This window comes from Vulpes lagopus, chromosome 19 (genome assembly GCF_018345385.1).
Source record: "Vulpes lagopus strain Blue_001 chromosome 19, ASM1834538v1, whole genome shotgun sequence".
NCBI classification, from domain to species: Eukaryota; Metazoa; Chordata; class Mammalia; order Carnivora; family Canidae; genus Vulpes; species Vulpes lagopus.
The window spans coordinates 31,001,936-31,027,238 of NC_054842.1; the positions used below are offsets into that span (position 1 = coordinate 31,001,936).

At 44.5% G+C, this 25,303-nt stretch overlaps 2 protein-coding genes and 1 long non-coding RNA gene across 13 annotated transcripts in view; 2 read left to right on the forward strand and 1 right to left on the reverse strand.

Annotated features, from left to right (window-relative positions):
- Positions 1–13,783, forward strand: part of TMEM108 (transmembrane protein 108) — a 351,590-nt gene extending 337,807 nt beyond the window's left edge. For all 9 annotated transcript variants that reach the window (XM_041734209.1, XM_041734204.1, XM_041734208.1 and 6 more), the window contains 2 exons: positions 6,476–6,630; positions 12,029–13,783. In XM_041734209.1, coding sequence (XP_041590143.1) covers positions 6,476–6,630; positions 12,029–12,151 — 278 coding nt within the window. In that variant the 3' untranslated portion in view covers positions 12,152–13,783. The remainder of the gene's footprint in view (positions 1–6,475; positions 6,631–12,028) is intronic.
- LOC121478840 overlaps positions 1–25,303 on the reverse strand; it is a 106,021-nt gene that overhangs the window by 49,846 nt on the left and 30,872 nt on the right. Inside the window, exons 3-4 of one of the 3 annotated variants that reach the window (XR_005984595.1) lie at positions 24,725–24,820; positions 23,331–23,394 (exon numbers count right to left, since the gene is read on the reverse strand). This is a non-coding gene — a long non-coding RNA (uncharacterized LOC121478840). Of the gene's footprint in view, positions 1–23,330; positions 23,395–23,679; positions 24,821–25,303 lie in introns of those variants that run through there. The other 2 variants (XR_005984593.1, XR_005984594.1) reach the window with 2 other exon arrangements.
- BFSP2 (beaded filament structural protein 2) overlaps positions 16,213–25,303 on the forward strand; it is a 59,667-nt gene continuing 50,576 nt past the window's right edge. The window contains exon 1 of the mRNA XM_041734213.1: positions 16,213–16,702. Within this exon, the coding sequence (XP_041590147.1) occupies positions 16,214–16,702 (489 nt within the window). The 5' untranslated portion in view covers position 16,213. The remainder of the gene's footprint in view (positions 16,703–25,303) is intronic.

The window sequence follows — 25,303 nt, forward strand, 5'->3', positions numbered from 1 at the left end:
CCCAGCCTTCCCTCTTGGAAGCCTGACATTTGCTCTTTATAATTTCCACTCTGTAGTCCTAAGGTATGCCCTCTGAAACCTTTTGAAACACAAAAAAGCAGTCTATCAACACCTGAAACATTTAAAATGGTGCTCAAAGACAGCTTTTCCTTCTCTAAGCTGCTAATCCTTATTCCTTCAAGTCTCTTTATAGGGCCACATTGCTGTGGCCCTACCCCATCATCTGCCACTCTGGATGGCCACAAGTTTATCCCGGCTCTCCCAGAAGGGAGCACAACATTCCACATACCCAGCCATGGCAGAGGAGAGCAGATGGTAGTTCCTTTGTTCTGGACACTTCAGTCACACTCAGGAAGCCAACACTGGCATTAGCTCTGTTAGTTGTACTGGCTGTCACATCACACCATGGGCTCATCCTGATCTCAAGAGGAATGAAACCCCAGAAATTTTCCACAGAAGAGGCTGTTAAGCCAGCTCTCCTAGCCTTTCCTCATGCTATGGGTCACTTGAACATTAGTACAGGAGGTGTATGCCTTTGACATGAGCATAATTTCTACCTGGTGTTTTACCGACAAGATCTTTTTAAATCTAGATTCTGGATTCTTTCCAGAAGCCACCTCTCCTGGCTTTTTGTTTCCTTCTAGTTGCTAAGCAAAGCAAACTTTCCAGGTCAAAGGTGGGCAGCCTGCTTCTGCTGAAGGGCCCAATTCAGGAAAATGTTTGCAAGCTGCATATTTTATTTTTTCATTAAGTACCTTTATTATCTCTCATGGAAAGACACATGAATGCTTAAAACTGTGATTGCCCACTTCTAAAACAGAAGAGTGATAATGAGAAAATGTAGCTCTGTTTAGCCAATAAATTATTAATAGTGGTCATATTTGAGAAGTAAGTACTTTAGAGACAGCTTTCTAATTTTCCATTCTTGATATGTCTCTAGAAGCTTTAGTGAGTTCCCATTATTTTTAACCAATCCATCCTCAAAATAGACTAGCCAGAGGAGTAAAAAATATAAACACAGGGATCCCTGGGTGGCGCAGCGGTTTGGCGCCTGCCTTTGGCCCAGGGCGCGATCCTGGAGACCCGGGATCGAATCCCACGTCGGGCTCCCGGTGCATGGAGCCTGCTTCTCCCTCTGCCTGTGTCTCTGCCTCTCTCTCTCTCTCTGTGACTATCATAAATAAATAAAAATTTAAAAAAATTATAAAAAAATATATATATAAACACAGTATGCAAGGAACAACCTTACAGGCAAAGACTAAGTTACCAGGTGAAGTGACTTGCCCAGGGTCCCAATCACATAAATCAGCTCAGATCCGATGAAAGAATCTCTTTGTCTGATTCAACACATTATTTCCCAAATTCCCATTGTGTGCCAGGCACTATGCCAAGCACTAGGGAATCAAGGTATATGATGTGGTTCCCTCCCCCAGCTCTAAGAACCCTCTCCCCACCTGGGCTTTTCTCTTTAAGCTGGACAGGACAGGGTAGGTCTAACCTTCACCCCATAGGCCACACCCACCTGTGTTTTATGGTTCTAAAAAGACTTCTACAGCCATTTTTGCCGTGTGTGAGTTTGAAATTGGATCTTACTGCAAAGCCAGAAAACCTATGGGCTGCCTAAACCATGCATGATAATGTCAGCCAAGAAAGACACAAGGACACAGCCTGGCACTGCGCCTAGAGAATGCTCCCGGCACTCTGAAAGGAGCCTTCAGGTGCTATGATAGAACATTCTACTTTCTAAAGAACGTTATGAATCCTTTGTTCAAAGTGGACTCTTGCATCCTCTTGGAACCACAGACTCTACCTCCTTCAGCATCTACCTTACATTTCCACTGTCCACACAGGAGGCTCCCCTAAGCCCTCACTCACCAAGATCCTTGCATTAGCCATAGTTGCCTCCACATAGAGCTCCCTGTCCTTAGTCATGGCCCCAACTGCTGTGGGACCATCCTTCAGGAACCCTGTGAAGGCCCTGATACAAGGGGCATCAAGATAAAATACTTGTCCAGCTTCAGAATGCCATGCTCTTTCAAAGCACAGATGAGTAAATATCCAGGCTGTTTTCATAGCCTAATCCCACTCTAGTCATCAGGTAAGGAGACCTCTTCCAGCAGCTGCATTTATCCTAAAGCTCACTCTACTACATGGATCTTCTTTGCCAGTTTGCCATATGTTTCAGGCAGTCTGGTTTAGTAGCATGCATAGATTACCTCACACCTGGCTTTTCAGAACAACTCTGGCCTTGTCCCTGCTTTCTTCCATCTTCCAGAAACCACACTTCAGGTGGCCAGGGTTTGCGAGGTAGGTGCTTGAATCCCCTGCTTCTGTTGGAAGCAGGCAGTGATCATAGCAGATCTCAAGCCTGCCCAAGAAGAAATGTCATCAGTTCCAACAACCTTTCTAGATCATAAGCGCTACCCAATGGCTGGAAGGATGGATATATGTGCAAGTACTGAGAAATTCTTTGTCTCCTGAGCCACACAGGGGTTCAGATGTGCTGAAAACCCGAAAGTGATCAGATCCAGGCCACTTTTGGCTGGGGCAGTGGAGCCATGTGCCTCTTGAGATGGTCTCTGCTGCCACCATCAGGATACAAAGAGCCCGCTACTTCCTGCTAGCACCCTCTGGGCCCGACACTGGCTTGGTCCTCATGGACCGCTGTCAGTGCTCTGGGTTTTCATCAGGAGGTCAGTCTCGTGGCTCTGCCAAGCTCCCTGGCTTCTCCTGCACATGCCGCATCCATTCTCAAGAATGTCTTCACCCTCCCTCCTCGAAAAAGATGAAAGGCTCTATATAGGGTGAGAACAGGAACCAGGCCAGCTGCATATGTTATTCATCACCAATCCAAGTTGAGCCAGGCTCAAGCAGAGTAGCACCTCTCTCTGCCCCTGGATATGTGAAGTTCCATGTGCACTGCACCCCAGAGCATTCTGGCTTCCTTCCAGACATGCAGTTAATGCCACTGGAGTATCAGTACAGTATTCAACAAGATAATATATCATGTGGCCACACAGTTCTTGGCTATATTCATCATTCTGTGGATGTTAGTCAAAATGGAATGTGTATGTGTATATATATATATAATTATGTATATTATTTTATAAAATCTCTTACAGGCCCCAAATGACTTTGTAATTATTACATAAGAAAACATGGATCAGAGTTACTCTATGAAAAGAATAGAATAAATTGGAATAAGAAGGAAATGTGACCAGGAGGTTTGTCTCCTTGGGGCTTATGAACTAACGGAAGCAAGGGGATTGGGGAGTAGCCTCAGGGCCAGGCAGACTTGTCCAGGGGCTATCACCTCAGCTGGACCAGAGTGTCATGCCCATGTTTTCACAGCTCTTCTCTGTGCTTCCCAACCAGCACCCCCTGCTGGGAGCCTTGTAGTCCCACCCACCAGGATGGCAAGCCAGACAGTAAGCCCCCAAAACTGGTTTCCCCAGGCTGATAGCCTCATCTCCAGCCTGGCCTCCTTCCATATCCTGAGGACTCCCTGGGCCTCTTTCTCCAACCTCCAAAGTGAGGCCAGCCAGAGGGACCAACCCAGCCTTTGGACAATTACAGGCCCCTCAGACTGGCATCACCAGACCAATCCTCCCCTCCAGGATGTCAAGTTTCTCATCTTCAAAATGGAACCAAACTGAAATAAGTCACAGCTCCCTAACTGGGTTTTTTTTTTTTCCCTAACTGTTTTTAATATTAAACCTGCATAAATCACTGGAGAAGAGGCCTGGTGTGACAGAAAGGCTTGGCTCATGGAATCAAATATACCTGAAGGTCACTTCACCTCTCCTGCTAGTCACCTGTGGGGCTTGGACCATGTTACTTAACCATGGGTCCAATGTTTTCTCACCTATAAAAATAGGACTAATATCCACTGTGTTAGTTTAGGGCCTTCAAGAGGCAGATGTCAAGGGGGCCTGGGTAGCTCAGTCGGTTAAGCATCTGACTCTTGGTTTCAGCTTGTGTCATGATCCCAGGGTGGTAAGATCAGGCTCTGCACTGGGCTTTGCCCTGAGTGTGCTGCCTAGTTAGGATTCTCTCTCTCCTTCTCAACATCCCCACTCACTCTCAAAAAAAAAAAAAAAAAAAAGATGACAGCATGGACTTGTGTTTACACAGAGTTATGTCATTTACAAAGTGCTCCCCACGCCTCAGATGTGTTCCCTGTAGTGTTCAGGGCAATGTAAGATAGCAGGCATCACCCTGAGGGTCACAGAGACCCAGGTCAAGTTCCATTAATTAGGTGATCAAGGTCAATTGTGTTAATTTCCATGATCTTCATTTGCCTCTTCTGCAAAAAGGAAGAGTTATTTTGTGGGTTAAATCAGACTGTAAAGTGCCTAGGTCAGCACTGGGCACATATTAGAGACTCCATAAGCCTGAATTGTACTTTTTCTTGAGCCACTCAACAGTCATCTAGTGCAGTTTTCTCTTGTGGAGGGTACTAGAAGAACAAAAAGAAAACTCTCATTAATTAAGCACTGACTGTGTATCAGACAGTGTGTTCAGCATTTTGCATTCATGATCTCTAGTCCCCATTACAGCCCTGTGACTCTGTAGTAGCCAAGTGTGATAAAGTGATTTACCTAAAGTAACACACAGCAATCAAACTTGAACCCAAGCTTTTGGACTCTAAGCCCAAACTCTTTCTATAGCGAGGACAGCTTCTATTGTAAATGAAATGGCATTTGCGAGTCGCTGGGAGCTCCCTGAGAGAAACAATCAGGCCTCAAGCACTAACATTTAAGGGGAGAAAGCTAGGAACAGAGCCCCCTCTTCCAATCCCCAGACCATCCCACAACAGGGCCAGCCCTGCCTGCAAGGCAGGGTCCTGGTCCTGTGTCCTAAACAGGCCCAGGTTGTGGAGCCAAGGGCAGTATGGGCTTGAGGGAGTGTTGGACTGGGGGTCAGAGGACCTAGACTCTGCAGCCTGTGCCAGCCCAAGTTAGCAGCTTTATGAGATGCCAGAAAAAGAGAGAGACCTGAGGTCTTGCCCTAGCCCTGCCACTCACAAACCTATGACCTATGGCAAGTCAGCTGGATACTTTGGACCAGTCTTCTCATCTATAAAATAAGGAGATGCCCTAAATTGCAGATTTTCAGGCTGAGCTCTGTAGCTCTCCCACTTCACCCTTATTCATCCTTCAGTCAGCTCCTTCTATGGAAGGAAAGGAGAGAAGAAAAAGGAGAATTTGAATTTGGAAATTTTTCAAAATTTGAAAGTCTGTACCAGCCAGTCTAAAATTTATTTTAGCTCAAACACTCAGAAATGTCCTTTATATCTTTAAAACTTTTTAAAGGGGACCTAGAAGAGTAATGAGCAAATTAGAAGTCTTTCTGATCAAAGCAGATTGGATCAGTAGAAACTTGCCTAATGTCTTGGCCTTGTCTAGAGGCCTTTTCAGGTTGAGATGCCAGCAAGGCCAGGAGCTGAGAAGAGAGCTACAGAAACAGAATTACTGTGTCATCCTACAGGGACCTAGGGGGTAGCCTCTGAGGTCTCAGCTTGTATGAGTGCCAGCTTTTACAGATACCTGACACTGGCATATACAGGCCCCCCTGATGCTGGCCAAATCCTCAGGCTGAGAGCTGGCCCTCTGCTGCCCCCTGCTGGTCATTGCCATCATGGTGCCAGCCTCTGGTCGGCTGGGTCTGGGGTCTCTTCCCAGTGTAGATGGTCCGTACCTCCAAGATGTTGAGTACAACCCTGCCTATCCCTGGCCTGGAGTTTCAGCCACCCACAGGCTGTGGTGATGGTGAGCCTGGGCAGGGGATCCCAGTCTTCATTTACTGTCTTTTCCCCAAGAGGGCTACTGTCATCCTTGTCAAAGCATCACCCATTGCACACTCTGAGCCTGGATAGGCTACGTTATCTCTCCAACCTCAGAAGCCTTCCTTCTTGGCAAACCGAAGCACCTCTGTTCACACGTGGTTCATTAGCAACATCCAAATGTACTTATTCCTCCCTAGAGCCCCATAAGTCTCAGAGATTGGATGGACAGGGTCACACATTAAGGTCACCTCAGGAAAGCCTTTCATGATGACCCTAAAGTATTCACTCCCCAACTCCTCTCATTCTCTCACTTCACCCTGTTTTATTTTCTTTAAACAGTTATTGCTATCTGAATTTACCTTGTATTCATTTTGTTTATTATAGATCATGTCACCACCTGTATGTCCCTCTATACACAAACCGGGAGGGATATTTGTGATGCAGGGCAACCTTGTCTTTTTTTTTTTTTTTTTCACTCCCTCTCTCCCAGAACCTGGCCTAAAGTCAACATTAAACATTGCAGATAATTGTCAAACCAACAAATTAACAAATAGGGCAGGCGGCTGAATGAATATATGAGCATCACAGCCCCACCTGGAGACTTGTATCTGTCACTCAGCAATGCTGGCTCCATGCTTGTCTCCCCCTACATCCCCATACCATCTCTAATTTGGACTCTCTCTATAGCTGTCTTGCTGACAGTGTGCTGCCTGAGGAGGAAGAAAAAGACGGCCAACCCAGAGAACAACCTGAGCTACTGGAACAATGCCATCACCATGGACTACTTCAACAAGCATGCTGTGGAGTTACCAAGGGAGATCCAGTCCCTTGAAACCTCTGAGGTAATGAACCCCAAACCAAGGGGTGCCCCTGGAAGATCCAGCCCCACCATAGAGAATAGCACAGGCTCCAAAGTAAGCTGTGAAGCATCTGCTTGCTTCTTAGGGTCTTGCTCCTCAAGATGGTCCACAGACTAGTAGGAGCAGTGTCAGGAGACTACAGACCTCACCCCAGCCCTACTGAATCAATCTGTATTTTAGCAAGAATTCTCAGGTGCTTTCTATGCATGTTAACATTCAGGAAGCACTGTTCTTGGAACCTTGGGTTTCTGGGAAGAATTCAATAAGTATTCATTGAGGACCCATTTTGTGACAGGCAGTCTCTGGGGACTGTGAAGACGAGAGCTTGCTCTCAGGGGGCCTAGATCCCGAGATGTGTTTGAGATATGAGCCCCAAGCATCATTCAAAAGCAAACAAACTAGGGTAGATACAAGAATAGTTGCAGAGAGCTGTAGAAACCTAGGAGAAGAAAGCCTTTGCATTGAGGGTTAGGAAGGATAAATGGATTTTGACAGATATTATAGCAAAGGAAGTAACCTGAGTAAAGGTGGGAATGTGGGCTGGACACGCATATAATGGGAGAAAAGAACACATTGAGTCAAGAAATGTTGCCCAGAACATCTATCTGGCCAGTGAGAGAGCTAGGCTTTGACCAGGCTCTCCTTCTACTCTCATACATAAGGTGAGGCAGAGGTGAGGGCATAGTAGTAAAGATAGATTGATTAGACGTGGGCTTGAATGGAGTTCGTATTTTAGTCTTGGGCAGTTTGTGTGACCTAGTTTTAGAAAGATTGTGCTGATGGTCTGGTAAAAGTACTTTATACGTGATTAATGAATGCATAGGAGGAAAGGAAGGGTGGTTTAATGAATGGATGAACAGATGGGACTACTAGAGATGATGAGAACTTCTGGAGCTAGTTCCTTCTTCCCCTGCAGATCCGTCCCCCACAGCAGCCAGGATGAGCTTCTATTAACATAAATGTGATCACATCATTCCCATACTCAGAACCCTTCAGTAGCTTCCTGATGCTCTTAAGTTACAGTTCAGTCTTTTCACAGTCTTCTGCAGAGCCTGTTAGGTAGACTTGGCCCTGGCCCAACCATCCAGCCTCACATCATTCCATTCTTCCTCTCATTTGCTAAGCTCCAGCCACACTGGATTTCTTGTGATTTATTTATGGTGCTAAGTTATGTCCCATTCTGGGGATATGCATGATGGTTTCCTCTGTTGGAATGTATTCTGTCCCTCCCCAGCACTTCTTTACTTGTTTACCTCACTGATTCCTATGTATCAATTCAGGCCCAGCCTAACTTACTTTCTCAGAGAGGCCTTCCCTGACCTGCTAGGCTGGACTCCGCTGTCCTATCATATGGCCTCAGCATCCTGTGCTTTTCTATCATAGTGCTTACCAGAGTTGTAAGTGTGTAGCTGTAGCTACTGGCCTGATAATTAGTTTAATATTTCACTCCCCACCTAGAATACCCAGTTGCTTCTATATTGTGAAACCCAGGGATCAGTTCTGAGCATTCCGCTTACTCGATCTACCAGCAGCATCAGCACCTCCTCAGAAAGTTTCTGTCTTCATCCCATCCCATCCTGGCTCCCCTCCCTCTCAGCAGCTCCTTCTTCTCAGTCTCTGTCACTGACTCCTTGTCCTTTGGCCAGCCTCCAATCACTGCAGTGCCCAGGGTCAATTTTCCCACTGCTTCTCTTCTCTCTATACTTAGTTTCATGATTTTTAAGTACTCTCTCTGCACCATTGACTTGCCGTTTCCATCTCTGGCCTTGATATTTCCCCTGCACTCCAGATTCACATACCCAGCTACTACCATGCATGTCTAATGGGCATCTCATATTCAACATGCCCAAAACTGAACTGTTGACTTCCCCTCCCCACCCAAATACCCAGAAGTTCCCTGGTGTTTCTCATTATATGGATGGCACTGCCAACTGCCTTTTCCTCTCACATACTCCACATCCAGTCTGTCAGCAGATCCCCTTGGTTTTTCCGACATAAGAGTACTTTTCTCTACCTGCGCTGCTGCCTCCCTCAAATCATGGATTGTTGTAGTGGCTTCTGCAAACAAGATCCCAGCTACCATCTTGCCTCCTGCAGTTTGTCCTCCACACAGTAGCCACATAATCTTCTCAAGGAAGGACTTCACATCAGCCGTGGCCTCATGGCTCCAAACCTTCAAATGGCTCCTCTTCATACTCTGAACAAAATCCAAATTCCTCTTACCAGATCTTTCATAGGCTGGCCCCTGCCCACCTCCCTGGCCCCCTTCTGCCAGACTGCCCATTGACCACACACTTGAGCCACAATGGCCTTTGGCTCTTCCTCAACACAGTTCTTCCAACAATACAAGATTGCTCTCTCACGGATGTAAAATGCTCTTTTCTTGGTTCCATACCCCACTTCCATCAGGTCTCTGTTCCAGTGCTGCCTCTTCAGGGAAGCCTTCCGTGACTTATCTATACAGAGTAGAAAGCCACCCCCCACCCCCATGGTTTTCTATCCTCTTTTCTGCATTATTTTTCTTCAGAGCACTTCTTGCCACTTGACATTGCATCATTCTCTGTTGACTGGCCTGTTATCTGTCTCTCCTACTAGAATATAAGCTGCTTGAGGGCAGGAGCCTTGTTTGTTCTGCTCATTGCTCTATCCCTAGCACCTAGACAATGCCCAGAACGTGGTAGGTACCTGGTAATGTTTATCACATGAATGAACTGTGATTTTAATTCATGATTGGGGCCGTCACCCAGTCCAAAGCCTAACATACAGTGGATGCTCAATAAAAAATTTTAACTGGGGACACCTAGGTGGCTCAGTGGTTGAGCATCTGCCTTTGGCTCAGGGCATGATCCCTGGGTCCTGGGATCGAGTCACAAATCGGGTTCCCCACAGGGAGCCTTCTTCTCCCTCTGCCTATGTCTCTGCCTCTCTCTGTGTGTCTCTCATGAATAAATAAATAAAATCTTAAAAAAAAATTTTTTTAATGGAAGGACAAAGCAACAGGCTCCATGAAAGCATTGACCTTTAGTATGGTCAGTGTACATCTTGCATAGCAAAATTCGTAACCACACTTATTGTGGTGAAGCATTTCATAATGTACATAATTGTCAAATCACTATGTTGTACAACTGAAACTAATATAATATTGTATGTCGATTACACTTCAGTTAAAAAAATAAAAATGTTTTTAAAAGTGTTCCTGAGAACTATTATAGTGAGTAAAAAGATGGGTAAGTTGGCAAAAGGGCTGGCCACACTTTGACTGTGGGCTGTGAATCTCTGAATCTCTGAACTCTAAATTTCTCATATTCTCTTTGCAAATTCGTAAGTGAAAACCAAAACCAAAGGACAGTGTCTGTGAGCTTACTATAGAAAGGGCCCTGCTTATGCAGCATCCCAGTTAGTCATTCCAGCCCAGAGCACTGGAGCTGCCTTCAGACAAAAGCCAGAGGTTCTGGTCGAGGCTGCCCCCAGCAGTCACCATCCTAGGTTAGGAAGTTGCCATAGAACCAGCAGCAGGAAGGTCAGTTTGGCTTCAGAATGGGTTTTATCACTGTTTCCCATCCAACAGGTCTACTGCCCTCATTCTGCTTTATGTGGAGTAATGTTACAATTTGTTCCAACTCTCTGGGCACATACAGGCCCTGCAGACCACCCATAGAGTAGTCATGCGGTCACAGGGCATATACCCTGCACTCCACAACCTGGGGCTGCACTCACCGCCTGCCCTGTAGTTGCCAACTTTCGTGGCTGCCAAGTGCTTTGCCTAAGCAAGTTTCTCTGGTGCCCTGTTCCCGTTCTGGATTGATGAAAGCAGCAAAACACAAATCCAGGCTGTATAGGCAAAACTAATGCCCAAAAGGTGCCTATAAATTTTTCCATGCTTTTTCCCCCCTTTTCCTTCCCTTCCTCCTCCTTTTTTTTTTTTTTCCTTTCTTGTCTGTTACTTCCTAAGTAACTTTCTTTTCTATACTGTAGGAAGTCTCCACATGGTTCACCCTTGGTGAACATTGCTTTGTACAAACTATAAAATGACATGCCAGATCTCAGCCTCCAAAATCTCCCTCCACAGCTCAATGCAAAGCCCAGTAGAGACAGAGGGGATGCCCTGTTTTCCGTAGTTAGAGGGCTGCTCCTGTGTCCCTCTCTCAAATGGGCACTCTATCAATTCCAGACATTGAAGAACATTTTTATCTTCGGAAAAGACGTTTCACTGACAAATGGCCTTTGTTCCTTTCCCTCCTTATTGTCCATAAGGCAATATGTACTACTCAAAAATTATCCATGTTTTGCTTACAATAAACTTCAGCAAGTTAATTGTATCTTCTTCAAGTGAAGGCATCTCACCAAGTCTGGATTAAGCTGGTTCTACCTTATTACTGAGTCTTTGCTCTGAAGTAGCCTGTAGGTTCTGAGATGTCAGTTTTTTAGAACTGGGATAAGCTATGACTTTTTTTTTTTTTCCTAAATTAATAGGAGCCTGGGCCTGAGTCTGAGTACAGACATTTATTTTTTTTTAAGATTTTATTTATTTATTCATAGAGACACACACAGAGAGGCAGAGACACAGGCAGAGGGAGAAGCAGGCTCCATGCAGGGAGCCTGATATGGGACTCGATCCTGAGTCTCCAGGATCATGCCCCGGACTGCAGGCGGCCCTAAACCGCTGCGCCCCTGGGACTGCCCTGAGTACAGACACTTAGTGGACCACAAATGCTTACAGTCCTTGTTAGTTGATGCCAAAATCATTTAAACAACCTAATCAGTGAATTACTTATTTCTAGATTCTTCCACTTCTCAGGCTATGTACACAGACTAAATTTTTCACTTGCCACCTACTGTCACATAGAGATTCATATCTATTCACCTCAGTACATCTAGTGCTACAAGAAATGAGGCAATAATTCTGGGAGAACTCAGGAGGGGGAGGAATGCACCCTTGAAGGCTCAGACAGGTGAGTGGTAAGAGAAGAAAAAGGTGGGAAGTGCAGGGTGTGAAAGTGCAGGTAGGGAAAGCTGCCAAGTCTCCCAGAGATCTGTGAGAAAGAGGCAGGAAGGAGAATCAGGGGCCCACATAGACCCAGTTTTACCCACGAAGGTAGTGAGCCATGCATTCACTGTGTGTTGCACATGGCAAGCCCTCTCAGACTTTTCAGTGGAAAGCAGTCCCATCTCTGGCAACCTGAGTCATTCAGGAAGCAGGAAATCTTCCTGCAGAAGAGCAGAGAGGGCTCTACACTTCAGCATTGATGGTGAGGACGATGAAAATGTTTACCCAGCAATCCTATTTGGAAATGGATGTCCTCCTGTGTGTGTGTTTCCTTAGGAATGGCCACCACCGAACCCTCCAAGTTCATACCATCTCCTCCCTCTCTCCTCCCAGGACCAACTCTCGGAGCCCCGATCCCCAGCCAATGGCGACTACAGAGACACTGGGATGGTCCTTGTTAATCCCTTCTGCCAGGAAACACTGTTTGTGGGAAATGATCAAGTATCAGAGATCTAACTGCAGCAGCCCTTGCTTTGCTGTTCCCTACCTGTCGTCTCTAAATTATAAATATACAAATATATATTATAAATATAATCTTTGTGTAACCCTGACTTAATAAGAAACATTTTCAGCTTTTTTTTCCTAAGAATTGTCAACATCTTTTTTATAAGTGTGGTTTAAAAAAAAAAAACTTTACAGAATGATCCGTGGCTTTATAAAATAAAGGTATTTCTAAGCAAAGCAGTTGCATTGATTGCTTCTCTTAATAACTGTCATTGAGTACTTGGGGGTCCCAGCAGCCCCAGGCAGGTGAGGAAAGAAATAGACCTGTAGAAGTGAAATGTTAAAATAGTCAAGAACACAGCTTCTTAAAGTTCTGGTTCTTCTGGATTCAGTGGGACCCCACTTCCTCCCCTGCACACCAGTGAAGGCAACTGGACCACCCAAGGGGAAGCAGCAGACTCATGCACAGAGCAGGAAAAGGGGACATCTCATCACCCCAGCGGATGATCCTGTACCCACACAGTGGCACCATTGACTGTCAAGGCTAATACCATCTGAGTTCAGGACAGCAGGCAGGAAGGAACGTGCAGCCCTCAGGAGTCTGTGGAGGACATTAGGCATCCCAAGGCCACATACTCCTAACATCACACGACAGGGAGCTTCCACTGTGCTTACAGGACTGCCTTGCCCTAGCAGAAAAAAAGCCCCACTCACCCCAAGCACATTCCTGCATCCTCTCCAACACCCACATCTGCTTTAAAACTTGTGCCTTTCTCTGAAGATGGTTTAGATGTGGATCCTAACCCTGGAGCTTTGGAATGCTTGCCCTTCTTCACAAATCAAATGTTTATTGGGGTTCAGCTTTGTTTTCTCAAAAGGCATCACATTTTGTCCCTTGAGGAACATGTTTATATAAAAGGCCTTGAAGTGTGGAGCTGTGATTTTCTAAACCCTCCTGTGATCTTACAAAACAAAGATTGTCAAGGTGGATTGCTTGGGAGAAGACATCACCATATCCTTATCCCTCCTTGGCACAAGCAGGTGGATCTGCTTGTGGGTCTGCAGGCGGGCTTGCCACCCGGCATTCATTTCCCAGTCTCCCCTGCATGGCTCCCTTTGCAGATGGCTGGCCAGCCACCTCCCCTAGCCCACACTCAGGAGGGTCAGACCCGCAGAGAACAGGGGCTTCCACAGATGGCTGCTTCTCACTTTCTTCCTAATAGATGGTGGGGAGAGAAGAGAACTGCTTTGACTCTTTCTCTAAAGAAAATTAGTTTGATAGTATATTTTGAATATAGATGTTCTTATAGTCAGATTGGGAATTGAACTTGAATGTTGATTCACATGTTTGTGTTGTTGCTGTGGTCTTTTTATCATAACTTTTTCCTTTCTTCCTACATTTCCTTATAAAAAAAAAGATGGCCTTCAAAAATGTGTGTTCTCAATGTTGTATGAATCTACTTAACATGAGTTTGGTGGTTGTCTCTCTTTAAAGACTCTTCAACCCACAAGGAAGCAGGTTAAATGTTGCTCTGAGATTCGTTTGCCAGCGTGCTGCTGTCTGAGCTTTTAACCTTATATTTCTGTCTGCTATTGCATTTACTATAGCAATGTGTGTGCGTATATAAAGAAATCTGTTTGTAAAGTAAAATTATATATAATATATGTAATCAAAGATACATATGTTATATATATACATATATATATGTGGATGTATGACTTATTTTTCCTTATCCACAGAATTCAACTACCATGTATATATAAATAAACTTATTTTATTAGCCAGAGGATTAAGTTGCTAATGCATTTTGCATTCTTTTCATTTTAAAATAACTTTTAAGTCTTCCTTAAGAACTGACACTGCTTAATGTTCATCTGTATTTTTTAATCTATTTTAACAATAAGTTGGGTTTTATGAGCGTAATGAACTAATAGGATTAGCAATTTGTCATTTGATAATACAAACCCTTTAGAACATGTTTGTGATGTCTCCAAAACAGAGTTATCTCTCTTTAGGTCTTTGGAAACATTGATGTCAAGTAAAATAAATCCCTTCTCTCTCCTCTTTCTCCCTGGGGCTGAGGGTTCTACTGTATATATTTTTGGGTTGGAGAAAGCTGGAGTTAACCTGGCCACTGAGAGTTAACACTCCATAGAGAATAACAGTGCATAAACATGACACCTGTGCAAACAACTTATTCAGTAGCTTGAACCCTTCATTTAGCCTTGGATGATACACCCCGGAATTCCTGCAGTTCTCGAGACCTAGTCAGCATCACCTGTGTTAGGAGGATATTATTCTGACAGTCTGGTGGGTGCCATGGACCCTACAGCATGTACCAGAGATGGATGTCTAAATAAATAAGGGACACTGCCAGCTTTTACTTGACCAAGTTGGTTCCTTATACTGTTAATCATATAACCAACATTAATATTTATGAAGTTTCTTCTGTGTCATCTCAAATAGACAAAGTAGAAGGGGGGGAAAAGTTGTAGTCTTACTCAGCAAGGAAGAGCAATAGAATATTCCAGTAGGTAATCATAGTTTTGACCTCTGCCTGTGTGACTTTGGATAGTATCCTGTTCTCTAGGTGGTGGGAGTCGGAGGGGTTGCTAGATATGTCACTAAGAGTCAGAAGAGGTCTTCTCATCCCAGCTCTGCTACTTTCTGGACAGGAGACCTTGGACAAGTCATTGGAGCTATCAAGGTCCACATCACATAAGGAGTTAATAGCCCATCATTTGACACAGTGATTATATTTTTAAAGTAGTGCAGTGCACAGCCCAAATAGTAGTACATGTCAACCCTATATCTACCTCCTAAAGTTGAATTGAGAATTCAATGAAATAAAATATGGAAACCATACACAAGACTAGGATGGATTCAATACATACTAGAAATTGACTCCCTTCCCCTTCTCTCACTTGAGGTGGGTTCTCATGTTACAGGATTTAGGATAAATATCCAGCTCTGGATTAATTGTGGCTACTTGGATTCTCTAGTGCAGAACTTAAGTGCAATAGGTCTTAGGGTTTAGTGGGTTTTGTTATCTCAGAGGATCTTTTTTAGACCTGTAAAAGTACTTGAGATGTGACCATAACAACATACCTTAGTAGGTGCTGACAGTAAGAATTAAAACCCAGGAGTGTCATCAAATCCTAACTTGAAGCACCTTTAAAGAGCTTACTGGAAAACCTCTTTGTTCTTATTTATTAGTCTTCTGGAAAATGGAGAAACAGAAGTGTAGGAAACAGCTACAGCATAAGAAGTGCCCAACATGTGTGGGACCTGAATTTGCCCAGGGTGGTTGTCTACTACTTAGAGAGAGCTCAGGCCAGTGCGTGGGAAGTAATGTCCAGAGACGTGGAGCAACATGGCCAACATCAAGCAGCTGATAAACAGCAGTGTTCAAGGTAAGAAAAATGCCACCGAAGGACCTGAAGCTGCTACCAGAACTGAGAGAGGGTGAGGGAAGAAACAGGCTTCATTTGTTTCCCTTGAGTTCATGGGGCTGCCTCCACCATGGGTGGTTCACATTCATTTCCATTGTCTATTACCTGTGTGGACATGCATGCACATTCACACATTCACATACACAGCACACGTAAGGATGTAGAAAGCTCTGAAATTGGCCCTGGAACATCTGGATTCAGTCCTGGGTCAGCCACTCACTACACTTGTGATCTGAGGTCTTGGTTTACTCATCTGTGAAATAGGGCTGTTTGATGCCTGCTTTGCCCTCTCTCAGGTGGTGAAGGACACAGACCCAGATGAGCCTCCACAGCCTGCACTGATCTAGCTTCCCCCACCACCAGCAGAAAAATCTGGGAGGTCAGGCACATGACCTTGCAGAGAATGCATGAGTGCCTTTCTGCACACAGCCCTGGGCAGGGACCGTTTCTCTTTCAGCTCAATGAATGGTAGAAGCTCATAGAAAACAGCAGACAAAGCAGGCCTGGGGGTAGGGGAGCTTCCAGAGAGGCCCACGACCGGGCCACAGGGACACTGGGGCTGGAAACCAAAAGCCACTAGGCTCTGTAAACCCACTAGGCAGAGCAGAGGCAGAAGGGAAGATGAGCACAAGGCGAGTGGTGGTGGACATGCCCACCGGGGCCAGCTCCAGCATGCCCCTCCAGAGGCACAGGGCATCCTTCGGGGGAACATGGTCATCATCCTCCCTGGATAGCCCCCCAGCCTCCAGGACCAATGCCTTGGGTGGTCTCATCCGAGCACCCAGAGTCTATGTAGGGATGGCGCCCAGTGGGTTCACAGGTGGCCTGGGCACCCGTGTGACACGCCGGGCCCTGGGCATCAGCAGTGTTTTCCTGCAGGGCCTGCGGAGCTCAGGTCTTGCCACAGCACCAGCTCCAGGTCTGGAGAGGAACCTCAGTACAGTTGAGGACCTGGGGGGTTGCCTGGTGGAATACATGGCCAAGGTTCATGCCCTCGAGAGCGTCAGCCAAGAGCTGGAGGCACAGCTGCGGATGCACCTGGAGAGCAAAGCCACACGCTCAGAAACCTGGGGTGCCCTCAGGGCCTCCTGGGCCAGCAGTTGCCAGCAGGTGAGTGCCTGGGCCATGCCCAAGGGCTTTGCGTAGGGCCAGGAGAGGGTGCTGACAGCCACCTGAGGGGTCATTATCAGAGAGCAAGAATGCTGAGGTGGGGCAGGGGAGTAAATGGTTTGAAGCCAAAGAAACTGACCACAACCTCTCATTTCATGCTAAAAAGTACTAATGACAATGAAAACAATAATGACAGCTATCATTTTTTGAGGTAGACTAAGGGCCAGGCCTACAATAATCCCTGTACACGAACTATCTCCTATGTTCAAAGCAATACTATGCAGAGGCTCATTTACCGATTGCATTTTTCAGATGAGAAAACTGAGGCACAAAGGAATTATGTAATTTGCCCAAGATTTGCAGCCTGTAGGGAAGCTGAGCTTTGAGCCTGAATTGTTTCGGTTCCAAAGCTTGCATTTGTCCCATAACCCTGTTAAGAAGAGGTTTTGTGTTAAGAAAGGGTTTTCACAGCCATCATCAAATGGAACACCATAGAATGGATGAGGCATCAAAAACAAGGATAAATGGAGGTGTGTTCCTGTATCCATCTGCTACAGAACTGTCCAATAGAAATATGAGCCACCTGGTAATTGATAAGTTTCTATTACAGTAAAAAAATAAAAAGAAACAGGTGAAGCTAATTTTAGCATCAATATATTTTAAATGTTATTTCAACACGTAATCAACATTTAAAATATTAATGTGATAGTTTACATGAAATACAACTTTCTTCAGTGACTGAAATGTCCTATATCCACACCGTCCTGTCTGGTGGCCACAGCCACATATGGCTATTGAGCACATGAATCCTGGCTAATAAGACTGAAGAATTGAGTTTTTATTTTTATTTTATTTTATTTTATTTACTACATGTGGCCAGTGCTATCCTATTGGACAGGGCTGGACACAGAGGTTTCATCTTTCTCCCTTGCTTGGTCAGGATGTGCTCTCCTGGGTGATTTCCGCAGAGCGCTGAGCTCATCTGTCATGTCTGGCCTGCAGCCTACAGTTCTACCACCAGGACTCCAGCCAGCATTGCACATCTCATCAGATCTCTGTGGGTGGCTGGCTTCTCTTCTCCCTTCCCTACCCAACCTCCCCCCCATACATGCTGATCTTGGGATCCCTCTGAGCTACATGGGCCTCTAATTCAGCCAGGAACTGCCAGCTTGGACCCCTTGGGCCCTAGAGGCCAGCATGCACTCCCCAAGAGGAGATCACAAACTTCTATTTGTGTGTGGCTGAGTGATGCAGTGCAGGCACACTGAGAGGCTCCTCATTTCCCTTCCTGCCTCCCATTTCATCTGAGGATGCTTCTCCTTCATTGTCAGTCAGTGCCCGACCATCAGCTTAGGACATGTGATTTACAACACTGTCCTCTTGGCTTTCCTCTGGAGCTGTTGTTCTGCTTACATCCATCTGGGCTGTGAGGGAGAGTCATCTTAGAGCAGTCTGGGGCTTAAAGCTGTCAAATCTAAGAAAGCCACCCCTCCCAGATTCTCCCTAGCAGTCCTGATTCCAAGTATTTGTGTCCTATAAACCAGCAGGCTGTTCCTATATATTCCAATATTTCAGCCTGTGTAGGACAAGAAGTTGTTCTGCATTCAGATGCCACCCAGACTTTTCATGAGAAGTCAGGCATCCTAATTTCTAAGTCAAAACGTATAGACACAAAACTTAGTCCATATTCAATAGATCCTGATGTGGTCTGGCTCCAGCTAGCTACAGGGGATTGGGCAACTTTCTCAACTTCTCTAAACCTCAGTGTCCTTATCTGTAAAATGAGTACAATGCCACAGCCATTCTAGCAAATCCATAGATATCTAAGTTGCATGGCTCCTGCCTGTGGGCAGACTATAGATTAGCAAACTGCTCCCTGAGAGCAGCACAACCAAAATGCCACGAGGGCCAAGGACACAGAGACATTCAACCCTGCCACTGAATCCCAAATGAGGGTCATTTCTCTCTTAACTGACCATAAGTGAGATACTTCATATGAATACAGACTTCCCTTCTTCTTTTGTTTAAAAGCATGGACTTGAGATACAGTGAGACTGACCTGTAAAATGCAGTTATTGCTGTATCACACAACCTAGCCTTCCAACCATATTAAGCTCTGTTCCACCAAAAAGAACGAAAGAAAATTCTACATTTTTGAGAAATGCACATTAATTTTCCTTTGTTGTAGTTACAATACTGACCCACACTATCCAGCCCTCCCAGCTTCAGCATAATGTTTTTAAGATGGCTTTGCTGATGCCCGCTCTCCTTCCTGGTATTCTCCATCCAGTCACCAGTGTGATCTTTTGACATGTGGGATCTGACTACATTATGTCCCTAGCCAACTCCTTTCTGGGCTCCTCATCACTGACAGGACACAATCTGTGACTCAGGGCTCAATCTACAAGGCCCTTAAGAAGCAACCGCTAAGTCCTAGCCACACCACCCACCTAGGAGCCCCTGAACACACCATGTGTCTTCAGCCTGCTCCTCTACAGTGCTTCCCCAGTTCCTTCTGTGATCTCATGACAGCCTGTACACACATTCATGGTGGTAGTTACCATGTTGTTCTATGGTCACTTGCCTGTCCATGCCCTCACACACTAGGCCCACTTAGGAAGGACCAGGTCTCCCTAACACTGGGAAGAGTAGAAAGGGCATAAACTGGAAGTTCACCTGGGAGTCGGGTGAACTTACATTTGGATGGTGGCACTGCCATTTACTAGCTGGGTGACTTTAGGTCAGTTACTTCTCTCAATTTTTCTCTTCATTTGCCATTTGAAGCTGGCTGTATCTACTGAGCAGAAATGCTAAGAGGGTTAACCAAATATAATATACCCAATAAAATCAGTGGTTAACAGCTTAGAAAGACTTTCTTCACTCATGGCATTGCAGATACCTGAAACCATGTACACGATTGATACTCAACAGTGATTAGTTAGTAAGTTCTGCCACTTATTTGGACCAGCCAGTCTTTGCTCTGTGTCTCCCTTTCCCCATCTATAAAGTGAATGAGCACCTCCCAGGGTCGCTCTGAACATGAAATAAAATAAGATGCAAAAGGGAGCATTAGAGAAGGGTACCTGAGTGGCTCCCTCTGTTAAGCATTTGACTCCTGATTTTAGCTCAGGTCATGATCTCAGAGTCATGGAATCAAGCCCCACACTGGGCTACATGCTGGGCATGGAATCTGCTTAAGATTCTCCTTCTCCCATTGCCCTACCCCTGCTCTCACATGCTGGCTCTCTCTCTAAAAAGAAGGTGGGGATGGGCATTAGGAACTGTGAAGTACTGTGCACATGCAGAGGCCATCCTGAGTCAGAGTACCAGTCCTCTCAGGGTCAGGTCTCTGACCAAAGGACTTGCTTCTGGAGACCATGGCCCCCCTTCAGGGCCTTAGTTGAACCCTTTCTTCCTCTCTCCACCCCTAACAGAATCCTCTTCACCCGACAGCCTTGACATGACAGCTCCCTCCCAAGTCCTATCTGCCCCCAAATGGCAGGGCCAACTTCTGGCTACACAGAAACAAAGCCTTACCCACTGGGGAATGGAGCCCCCACTGCCTTCCAGGGTGCTTTGTCATGGAGCCGTAGACCCAACAACCAGCCAGTTCCCCCAGAACTGCAAGAGGGGCCCACCCCCACCAGAGTCCCTAACCCAGACCCAGAGAACAGACTATTAGCAATTCATTTATTTCAGAAAGTGCTGCCTTTCCTTCACACAGGTTTCAGAGGCAGCCATGCTATGCTAAGAGTTTCTGGGCTCCAGAAATCCAAAGCTCTCAGCTGCCCAGTTGCACAACTCCAGGAACCCCAAGCCCCTCTTCACCTCCACCCACCCACCCCCCACCTCCAACAAGGGCCTAGTTCACAGATCCAGGAAGGGTCAAATTTGCTTCTTGGAGTGGGTCATAGATTCAGTGCTGGCAGCACCACAGTGCATTTGACAAGCAACAAGAGGGGAAGAGCAAACCTTTTGTCCACTCTTAAACCAGGTACCTACAGAGTGGCACTGAGCTTCAAACTCTTAGGACTACCTAAAGAGGAAGATAGGACTCAGTGGCACTGAGCTTCAATACTCCTAGGACTACCTAAGGATAGGAAGATAGGACTACCTATCTTCCATGAGTTGGAGTGGCCAGTCTGTGGGAAAGGAAGATGCTTGGCTTGACTCCTTGCCTCCTCCCCTTCACCAGGACAAAGCACATGAGTGCAGTCACTGGCAGAAAGGGTAACCCAGCAGTTGGTGGGCCACACAGTGCCCCACGTGGTGGAGCAGGGCCCCTAGGGGGCCTAGGAGAGTTTGCATTTGCCCCCTTAAGTATCCTGTGTCTGAGGATGTATAAGATTAATTAGCAAAAATTACTATGACAAGTCAAGAGAAAAACCATAACATCTCATATTTTAACACATTTATTTACTTATTTATTTATATTTTACCACCTTTATTTTTTTTATTTTATTTAAATTCAATTAATTAACATATAATGTACTACTGGTTTCAGAGGTAGAGGTCAGTGATTCATAAGTCTTACATAAAACCCAGTCCTCATTACATCATGTGCCCTCTTGAATGTCCATCACTCAGTTTATCCCATCCCCACCCCCGCACTCCCTTCCCCTCCAGAGACCCTCAGTTTGTTTCCTATGATTAAGAGTCTCTCATGGTTTGTCTCCCTCTCTGATTTTATCTTGTTTCTTGTTTTGATCTCTTCCCCTATGATCCTCTGTTTTGTTTCATAAATTCCACATATGAGTGAGTTCCTATGATAATTGTCTTTCTCTAATTGACTTATTTTGCTTAGCATAATACCCTCTAGTTCTATCCACGTTGTTGTGAATGGCAAGATTTCAAATTTTTTGATGGCTGGGTAGCATTCCATTATATATATATACCACATCTTTGTAACCCATTTATCTGTTGATGGACATCTGGGCTCTTTCCATAGTTTAACCATTGTGGACATTGCTGCTATAAACATTGAGGTGTGGGTGCCCCTTCAAGGAGTGTCACATTTTCATTTTGCACCAGGACCCACGAATCACATAACCAATCCTGGCTAGGGTTCATGTATATGAAGTTCTTTTTCACTTCCAAACCTCTCTCTCCCCACTCCTCAGGTGTGTCAGAAACTCTCACACTTCTGCTAAGGAGTAAAAACAGACAGGAAAACTCCCAGGTGATGACCAGGAGGCCACAGAGGGCATAGCCGCTGCCCATTGCTTGGGCAGAAAGTGGTTCTTTCCCTCTCCTGCTTTACCAAATGCTCCTGACCTTCTTTGCCTAGAAAATGATGCTCATAATAAGCTCCAGGGGCAATGTCAGACCCTTTCATCTTCAAAGAGACCAAACACAAGCTTGGAATTAGGCAGCCTCCCTGCGTTGGAGCTGCAGATAAAAGGAGAGTGGGGACAGAGGAGGTGCAGCCAGGTAGGTGGAGTCTCAAAGCACAAGGAGCAAGCCATGGCCAAGGCCAGAGAGACGCTGCCTGGGAAAGAAAGGGGAACGTGGAGGCTTCTGTTCCACTGAAATTATTGGTCTCCATGGGAGAAAACAGCAGCTTATACCTCAGACAGCTGAGGTGGTTAGCTGGAGGAAAAGGAAATCAAAATTATTAAAAGGCAAGAGAATTAGAATTTAAAATGGACCTGATTTGAATATCCTTCCTGCTGTTCACAGTTCCTCTTTCTGGCCCTTGCAGAGAGAGAGCTCAGACTCTGAGGATCAGCCTATTTGGGGAAACTGCTGGATACTCAGACAATCCAGGTGAGGGCCAGTTCTCTCCCCACAGAACCTGTAGTCCTAGTGGGTTTAAAAAGAGAAAGAGAAAAAAAAAAACAAGAATTAACCGCCCCCCACAGCGCCAGCACCCCCACCAGCCCTGAATAAGAAGGCAAAAGGATCATTGTTCGTGATTCACAACCTGGTGTCCCTGAAAGGGGGAGAAAGAACCAGAAGCTATTTTAGTATCTGCACCAGCCTGAATACATTTACCCAAGATAAACCACCCCATCTATTTCTTAATACTGTACATGCATTTTGTCGAGTCAGAGCAGGTCAGTAAGGTAGTTCCTTTGTTAGCCAAGTTACAAGGGACACTAAAGTATCATTAGAAATGTAGTTATATTAAAAAAAAAAAAAAAAGAAATGTAGTTATACAGAGAAAAAAAAATGTATTCAGGAGAATTCCTCTCAGTGTAAGTGACATATGAGATTGGAAAAATATTTTCATGGAGCAGGGGGAAAGAAGGAGGTATGAGGCTGCTCTCAAGGGTCTTGGCCAAGTAATATAGGTGGTCACCAAACTGCTTTCTAAAAAGGGTAGTTTCTGATTTCCTTGGGGGGGGTCTTGCTTTGCTAAGCAGAGTATATATCTCTGCAGAAGCAAAACTGCCACAGAAGACAGGGAAGAGAATGAGTGCTGTCACTGGGGGCCACTCTTAACTCTCCTAAGATCTCTTAAAATGTGAGGATCCTGTTGAAGAGTAGAGGACAGGGGAGTCCCCAATAATGAAAACTAGGGGATGTGCTACAAAGATTGAGGATTCTAAAGCCAGAGAGTCCATAGGTCACACTCAGGCCCAGTAAGTTATTTATTGATATTGCTACATCTTGATTTCTTACCTGAATAATAAGAGTATGTGGAGACTTTCTTGATCCGATAAAATAGCTAAGGAATACTAGAGGACTTCCTGTAGAAATTAAGAACAAGATAAGTATGCCCACTGGCTCTACTGTTATGTAACTAACATTGGTCAGAGGTAGTAGTTAATGCCAGACAAGAGAAAGCAATTGGAGGTATTAGGTTTGGAGAGAAAAAGGGAAAATGTTGGTCTTTCTGGGAAGTCCAAAAGGATCCATGTGAAAACTGTATAACAAACAATAAGATAATTTAGTAAAGTAGCAGGTTAGAAAATAACATTAAAGACATATGCTAAATACACATATACACACATATATAATATATTCACTTAATATATAAATGGCTACCATCTCATTTATGATAGCAAAAAATAAAATACCTCTGAATAAATTTAACAAGAAATGTCCAAAATGTGTATGCAACAATAATAAAATTCTCTTGAAAGACACAAATGTAAAGAAATACCATGTGCTTGAATATAGACTCAAGAAAATGTCAGTTCTCTGTAACTTATAAATTTAATGCAGTCCTAATTTTTAAAATATCATAGGGGTTTCTTTTTAGAACTATAAGGGTTTATTATAAATTTCACTTGTAAAAGCAAAAATGCAAGAATAGCTGAAAAGAATAACTGAAAGAGGAGAGCAAGGAGAGAAGGGGCAGCTCTCCTAGACATTGCAGCGTACTAGAGACTCTCACTCAGAAAGTAATTTCATATCGGCACATAAAAGATGGGAAGACCAAAAGAACAAAATATAAAATTCAAAAGTAAGCTCTGTTACATACATAAATTTAGTTTTGATAAGTGCAGCATTTGAAACCAATGGAGGAAAGGATAGACTTTTTAATAAATGGTACTCAGACAACCAGATAGTCATGAGGAAAATAAAATTGGATCCATCCTTCACCATACCCTAAATCAATTCCAAATGTATCCTAGATTTAAGTGCATAAAAGGAAACCATACAAGTAGAATACATGACTGAATTCCTTTATAAGCTGGGTGTGAAAGAAGTTTTCCCTGATATAATTCAAAATCTAAAAGAAATAAAGGAAATATTGATGAATCTGATTACCAAAAATTTTTAAATTTTGCATCACGAAATTACACCATAAGCAAAACTAAAAGGCAAATGACAAACTAGACAGAAGTATTTTTGACTCTGAACACAAAGGGTTAATATCCCTATTCTATAAACAGGATTTAGAATTTGCAGTTTTAAAATAAAAGCCAAGAGCAAGCTTACTGTCAAGTAGGCTGGAGATGTTAAACGGGGAACTAACATAAAAATAAATGAAAATGGCTCTGAACTACATAAAAAGATATTCAACTTCACTCATAATAAGAGAAATATGGACAAAACAAAACAAAAACCTACCTGAGATACCATTTTCACTTATCAGATTGGCAAAACACCAAAAGTATGTCGATCTTTTGTTGGTGAAGTGCTATGGAAACAGCCAATTCCATAGTGCTGATGGGAATAAAAAATGTTAGTGTCTATAGAGAAGAATTTGGCAATATCCAGACAAACAATATATGCATGTATGTACATGTGATTTAATCCAGTGGTCCCACTTCTAGGAATCTCTCCTGATGACACACTGGCAAAAACACCAATAAGAAGTATGCACAAGGCTGTTCATTCCCATATCTATAATGTCAAAAGACTGGAAACAACCCAAATACTTAGCAATAGGGGACTAGCTGAATAAGCAATGACACATCCACAAAAGGAATGAGGAAGGGCTCTATAAGTATTATAGAGTGATGATCTCCTTGCTAAAAAAGCAAGGTGGAGAGAATCTGTATTTCATTCTACCATTTATCTAAGAAAGAAGAAGGTATATGAATATATCCATACATATTCACTTGTAACTGTAAAAACCAGCCACAGATGTTTTTAAGAGATCACTTATAGGAGAAGGGAGGGAGGGAGGGAGTAAGTTAGAGAAGA